Raw genomic sequence first — 7,091 nt, forward strand, 5'->3', positions numbered from 1 at the left:
TACAATCATTACAAAACAGGTATAGGTAAAACTTAATTTTAAGTGCCCATATTAGAGTGTAATTACATGTGTAACAAGTATTATTATTTAACAAGTATTGTATTTAACAACCAATAGTCCCTCGTGGATGCGCTGGGTGTCGTAGAGATGATGCTCAATAGCCTCTAATCACTTACTCATGAATGTGCACTGTTGAAACTACATCTCCACTCAGTGTTGTTGCTAGCACTTGCCGCTAAAATAAAGTGTTCAATCTGGGTTGACTTGGTTGAGCTGGTAAGAACAGATCAGAAAGTCAACCTCACTGGCTGGGATCTAATATGGGTGGTATCGCAGATGTGGAAAAATACACTACTTCAAAGCATACTACATGTAATGTACTAAGTACAATGTAATTACTAGTTGTTACACGGGATTTAGCTAGTTAAAATGAAGTGTATCTTGAGGGGTATTTACTTATACAGTACACATCCTGACAACCTGGCCCTCAAGCTTCTGGAAGTTTCACTTCATTTCACAGTAAGGTACAGAAATGAAGTGAAACTTCCAGAAGCTTTAAAATGAGGGCCAGGTTGTCAGGATGTGTAGTGTACTGTATAAGTACACATTAATTACAACTAAATACCCCTCAAGATACGCTTCATTTTAACTAGCTAAATCCCGTGTAACAACTAGTAATTACATTGTACTTAGTACATTACATGTACTATGCTTTCAAATAGTTTGTTTTTCCTCATCTGGGATGACCGAATTAACCCAGATTGAACACTTTATTTTAGCGGCAAGTGCTAGCAGCAACACTGAGTGGAGATGTAGTTTCAACAGTGCACATTCATGAGTAAGTGATTAGAGGCTATTGAGCATCATCTCTACGACACCCAGCGCATCCACGAGGGATCATAACCTTTGTAACAGTTGGAACTGTATGCAGCTGAGAATTAACAAAACACTCAATTGGTGAATTTAGTGGAAACCTGCCCTTTTGTAACAAGCGTGGCAACAAGGATTCATTGTTACACCTTTGTAATTACAGACCTCAATTACTAGCAGTTACATGTTGTTACACTGTAACTATGAGCTGTTACAGTTAACTACAATACCTGTTACACTGTAACTATGAGCTGTTACAGTTAACTACAATACCTGTTACACTGTAATTACACTGTAATAAGGGCCTTTTTAAAATGAAGGGTTACCTAGTTATCCGTAGTCTATCCCTATCCTCTATTATCTGGAATTATTTTGAATGTGCTGCTTGTCCAAAAATATGTCAATGCCCATTATTTGTTCCCAGCCCAGGGCGACCCACACAGTTGTTGTATGGTTGTGTAATTCATTGTAAATTCATTAGATTGCAGATGAAATGTACGTGGCCTAGAGGGGCACATGATGCAGCTGACAGAGCCATCACATGACCCACAAGGATGAAAACCAGATGTTGGAGTGTATTTTTACTGAACACAGCTTTATTGATAACAAAAACACTTGCATGTTAGACACCAAACACTGTTTCAGTGAGGAAGCATTTCCATGGAACACAACGGTTCAGTGAACGGTACAAATACAACTGGACTCTGTGCCATAGATTCCTTCAGCGTTAGGCCATATGCTGCAGGGCCACGGCAAGCTGTCAGACAGAGCCCCTGTCCCTGGCTGTCATCATGTCCACTACAGCCTCAGTGCTGATGGGTGTGTTATTGCATATCTACAAAGGAATCATGCACCATCAATCATACAGTCAGTTGCCCTATCATCAGCAAACAGTGATCACACACACACACCTCGCCACAGACAAAGGAAACATGACCAAGCACGTGGTGGAATAAATCAGTCCTAAGAAAATGGACCCTCTCACACATAGAGAAAAGAGAACCCTGTCTTAATCATCAGCATGTAAAATGGCATTGTGGAATACAGTAGAGAGTTCAGTGTTACTCAGTGAGACTGGGGCTGAAACAAACAAAAAAACATCTGTTCAACCACCTAGTCTTAGTTTCTGTATACAAATACTATAATACTACTACTAATAATACTGTATTTCCCTGTGGAGAATGAGTGTTGTGTAAAGCATGGCTGCATACAGAAGCAGTATGTTTCAGCAGGATAATAAACTATGAGCCGTCTGCCTTTCTTTGGCTCACATCAATCTGGATGGTTCTCTCTAAGTGAAGTCTCTCTCCAGGCTCAGTAGTCTGTCCCAGTGTGTAATGTCTCCTTGTATCGTGTCTGTAGGTTCTTCACATATTCAGGGTCCAGTTGTGATTCGCCACATGCGTTGGAGTAATACTTGTTGTCAGGAGTGTGATACCTTACTGTCGTAAACATAAATACACTAAATGAAATACCTTGCCAAAACTAAAGGTTATGCTACTGTTCTCTAGAAACACACAGTATTTCAGATATTCTGACTAATGGGTTAGTGTATGTTGTTATGGTAGCACAGTACAATTTTCAGAATGATTTGCAAGCTTCCTGATGAGTCCTCAATGTAAATTATAAATAGTATCCTACTGTATATATTTATTCATATATATTTATAGTGTAATTCTGTGTAACGAGCGCCCTGCATTGAGGGTGTGGCAGACAGAAATACAATGAACTCTCAGTATTATTGCTGTCTCTTTCCTCTTCTCTCTACTTCTCTCCTCGTCTCCTCTCATCTCTCCACTTCTCTCCTCGTCTCCTCTCATCTCTCCACTTCTCTCCTCGTCTCCTCTCATCTCTCCACTTGTCTCCTCTCATCTCGTCTCTCCTCGTCTCTTCTCTCCTCCTCTGTCATCTCGTCTCCTCTCTTCTCTCCTCTCTCTGGGTTAATTGGTTGTCTCTTCTCTCCTTTTGTCTCCTCTCTCATCTTCTCTCATCTCGTCTCCTCTAATCTCATCTCCTCTCGTCTCCTCTCTCTCAGGGGGTGCCCATCAGCAGATAGAAGGTGAGGGCTACTATGAGCAGCAGACAGAAGGGTGAGGAGAACGTCTGGTAGGCAGTAGACGGCATGAAGATGTCCTCATATTTATAGATGCTGATCATGTGATCAGAGACTGGCGGAGCATCGTTGTCATGACGTGTGATGGAACCTGGAGGAAAGAGAAGAGTGGGGAGGAGAGTAAGAGAAAAAGGGTAGGGAAATCATTTACATGTAAAGTGCATTCGGAAAGAGCCCAGATTTGGGAACTCAATCGAACATCTCTGGAGAGACCTGAAAATAGCTGTGCAACGACGCTCCCCATCCAACCTGGCAGAGCTTGAGAGGATCTGCAGAGAACAATGGGAGAAACTCCCCAAATACAGGTGTGCTAAGCTTGTAGCGTCATACCCAAGAAGCCTCGAGGTTGTAATCACTGCCAAAGGTGCTTCAACAAAGTAGTGAGTAAAGGGTCTGAATACTTATGTAAATGTGATATTTACAGTTTCTTATTTTGAATACATTTTCAAAAATGTCTAAAAAGCTGTTTTCGCTTTGTGATTATGGAGTATTGTGTGTAGATTGAGGAGGAAAACACATAATTTAATACATTTTAGAATAAGGCTGTAACGTAACAAAATGTGGAAAACGTCAAGGGGTCTGAATACTTTCTGAATGCACTGTACATACTAATGAACACACACATCCACTCTCTGCACACACACAATACCACACACACACCCAGTCCTTGACTGACCTTGTATAGCAGGCCCCCAGGCCAACAGGTAGAACCAGGAGAGATGCAGATCCACCAGTGTCTCCTCTCTCGGGACGTAGAGCGGCCGTTTGAAGCGGCAGGTCACACGGTTGTTGTCAAACACACCCTCTTCGTCCCTGGCAGGATTCCTCTTGATCTCCTTAGCCCACTGGCCCACGTTGTAGAAGTGATGGATACGAACACGCCCATTATCGTCATGGACACAGCCCATCACGTCATCTCCTCCCTGAGAGGGGTGGGGGTGAGGAGAACCAATCAGCATGAAGGATAGGTTGACCAATCAGCCTTGTTTTTGTGATGTGTCTTTCATGGCAGACTTCATGTGTACCAGATGTAGTAAAAGCCTGAGCTGACTCTGACCCCAAAATGTCTGTAGAGGTGCTGTTGACTAACCAAGAGTAGATTGTATCAAAAGAAAGAAAGTCCCACACTCTATACAGTGCATTCGTAAAGTATTCAGACCCCTTGACCTTTTCCACATTTTGTTATGTTACAGCCTTATTCTAAAATTGATTAAATAAAACATTTCCTTCATCAATCTACACACAATACCCCATAATGACATCACAATACCCCATAATGATATCACAATACCCCATAATGACATCACAATACCCCATAATGACATCACAATACCCCATAATGACAAAGTGAAAACAGGCGTTTCTAGATTTCTTTTGCAAAATTATTAAACATTTAAAACAGAAATACCTTATTTACATAAGTATTCAGACCCTTTGCTATGAGACTCGAAATTGAGCTCAGGTGCATCCTGTTTCCATTGATCATCCTTGAGATGTTTCTACAACTTGATTGGAGTCCACCTGTGGTAAATTCAATTGATTGGACATGATTTGGAAAGGCAGTCACCCGTCTATATAAGGTCCCACAGTGGACAGGGCATGTTAGAGCAAACACAAAGCCACGAGGTCAACGGAATTGTCCGTAGAGCTCCGAGACAGGATTGTGTCAAGGCACAGATCTGGGGAAGGGTACCAAAACATTTCTACAGCATTGAAGGTCCCCAAGAACACAGTGGCCTCCATCATTCTTAAATGGAAGAAGTTTGGAACCACCATGACTCTTCTTAAAGCTGGCCGCCTGGCCAAACTGAGCAATTAGGGGAGAAGAGACTTGGTCAGGGAGGTGACCAAGAACCCCATGGTCACTCTGACAGAGCTCCAGAGTTCCTAGACAACACAGGAGTGGCTTCGGGACAAGTCTCTGAATGTCCTTGAGTGGCCCAGCCAGAGCCCAGACTTCAACCCGATCGAACATCTCTGGATAGACCTGAAAATAGCTGTGCAGCGACGCTCCCCATCCAACCTGACAGAACTTGAGAGGATTTGCAGAGAAGAATGGGAGAAACTCCCCAAATACAGGTGTGCCACGCTTGTAGTGTCATACCCAATAAGACTCGAGGCTGTAATCACTGCCAAAGGTGCTTCAACAAAGTACTGAGTAAAGGGTCTGAATACTTATGTAAATCTGATATTTCAGTTTATTTTATTTTATAAATATGCAACAACAACAAAAAATGTGCTTTGTCATTATGGGGTATTGTGTGTAGATTGAGGAAGGAAAAAATGATTTAATCAATTTTAGAATAAGGCTGTAACGTAATAAAATGTGGAAAAAGTCAAGGGGTCTGAATACTTTCTGAATGCACTGTATATGCTCCCAACAATTGAATGGGTAAACCAAATAACATAATAACCTAATCAAATAATAACCTAATAACCTAATAACATCATTGCAGTAATGTTGGTTATTAGGTTTACCCACTCAATTGTTGGAAGCAAATTTAGAGTGTAAGAATAGATCTCACGCATGCTCATACACACACACACACACACCTATGCCCGCACACACACAGATACGGTCCCTTACCATCTTCTTGTCTGAGGAGAAGCCTACAGCCACCCAGCCGTCAGTGTCAGCACTCATCTCATACTCCACGTCTGTCCCGATCCGCCGGTAACTCATGAAATAGTCACACGTCTCTGCATCACACCCCGGCTTCCCATACCTACACACACAATGAAGAAATGTAACCTCTTCAGAGTGATGTGCACCCACATCTGCCAGAGGGGGACCACAGTACACAGAGAAACCCCTTGACACACACACATGCTTGCAAGCAAGCAAAACACATACACACACACTGACCTTATGCAACCCTTGGTGACTCCACAGTCTACGACTTTGATCCTGGCGAAGGGATCCACAGGAGGGGCGGTGGGGAAGGGGTAGCCTGGAGAACACACACCACATACAAAATCATTAGGCCTGCCTCCCCAAAAATCATCTTCTAGAAGTTCTACCATATTCGTAATTTGGTGGGTTTCAGCCTAATGTGCATTCAGAGAAGCACAACTGCTCCTTCACGTTTCATAACAGAATTGGGATAGTTTGAAATATGTTATTTTAAAAGTAAAATAAATACTAAATAAATTCTAATAATATACAACATTTAATGTGGTGAAGAACTGTCCAATGCTCGCCCATCTCCAGACGGGCCAGTGAGAGCCAGAGCGAGGAGCTGCGGGTAGCTGGCCAGGGTCCTGATCTATGCATGAGTGGACTCGAGTGGAAGTAAGACACTGTACGCTCGGTCTGTCAACCTGCGCATCATCACATAAATAGCCAATTAACCACGAATTACGTATCAACCACAGATATGTAGATGCGCCCTCTGATTTCCATCAAGAGAAGGCCGACACATAAACAAACACAGCCTTGATGACCATGAAGGCCACAGTAAGCTAAATGCCTCGTTCAGAAATGGCCTATCCTGTATCCCTTTCTCACCCTCATCCGATAGATGTCTAGACTCCAGGAACTCCGAGGCGAACGTACTGTATGAGTCCTTATGGGGCTCCTTGTGGCCCGGCTCTCCGTGGTCTCCGTGGCTCGCCCGCAGTGCGCCTTCATCCGTGGGACTCGGCGCTACCCCCCGCCAACTGCCCTGGACCAGGAGCACCGTCAGCTGTAGCAGGCTGCGCAGGAAAATCATGGCCAAAAAGGGAGTATAAAAACGGTCTAAAGGAGACAGAACTGAGACGGAATCCTCATTGTTGGTTGTATTTGAGCATTTCTTTACGGAGCCTAATCACTGGACCTCAATCGCATCACTACAGAATATTTTCAACGCGGTTGTTTAGTGTGTCGTAGGCTATTTCCCGTAGTGTGAATGGGCGCGAGAGGAGCGGGATCCAGTCATGTCAAACGAATGAGCCTCGGTTAAACCAATCTGGAATTAGCGGGATTTGTAACTGAACCGATCTGTTTTGCCAATTCACTTAAATCTTGTGGGAAACGGAGACGTCCATGATAATCCAAGTGATTGGATTTCATCTTAAAATAATGTAATGATATCCCAGTTTAGGGATGAATGTGTCTGTTGTTGGT

At 43.1% G+C, this 7,091-nt stretch overlaps 1 protein-coding gene across 2 annotated transcripts; it reads right to left on the reverse strand.

The window, feature by feature from the left end:
• Positions 1 to 2,763: 2,763 nt before the first annotated feature.
• Positions 2,764 to 7,091, reverse strand: LOC139404874 (DOMON domain-containing protein FRRS1L-like). 2 transcript variants are annotated; one of them, XM_071147409.1, is made up of 5 exons: positions 6,540 to 7,091; positions 5,850 to 5,934; positions 5,571 to 5,709; positions 3,660 to 3,906; positions 2,764 to 3,074 (listed from the first exon to the last, which is right to left on the reverse strand). In XM_071147409.1, exons 1-5 carry the CDS (start codon positions 6,694 to 6,696, stop codon positions 2,902 to 2,904), a joined length of 801 nt encoding a protein of 266 aa, XP_071003510.1. In that variant the 5' UTR covers positions 6,697 to 7,091; the 3' UTR covers positions 2,764 to 2,901. The 2 variants fall into 2 exon arrangements, with proteins under 2 accessions (XP_071003510.1, XP_071003509.1); XM_071147408.1 differs by having other exon boundaries at positions 6,492 to 7,091.

This window comes from Oncorhynchus clarkii, unplaced genomic scaffold (assembly GCF_045791955.1).
Source record: "Oncorhynchus clarkii lewisi isolate Uvic-CL-2024 unplaced genomic scaffold, UVic_Ocla_1.0 unplaced_contig_178_pilon_pilon, whole genome shotgun sequence".
Classification (NCBI taxonomy): Eukaryota; Metazoa; Chordata; class Actinopteri; order Salmoniformes; family Salmonidae; genus Oncorhynchus; species Oncorhynchus clarkii.

Coding starts and splice junctions, on each gene's coding strand:
- LOC139404874 (XM_071147408.1), bottom strand. CDS start 6,696: ATGATTTTCCTGCGCAGCCTGCTACAGCTGACGGTGCTCCTGGTCCAG. Junction 5,935..6,491: donor TAGACATCTATCGGATGAGG/GTGAGAAAGGGA, acceptor TGTGTTCTCCAG/GCTACCCCTTCCCCACCGCC. Junction 3,907..5,570: donor TCTCCTCAGACAAGAAGATG/GTAAGGGACCGT, acceptor CACCCCTCTCAG/GGAGGAGATGACGTGATGGG.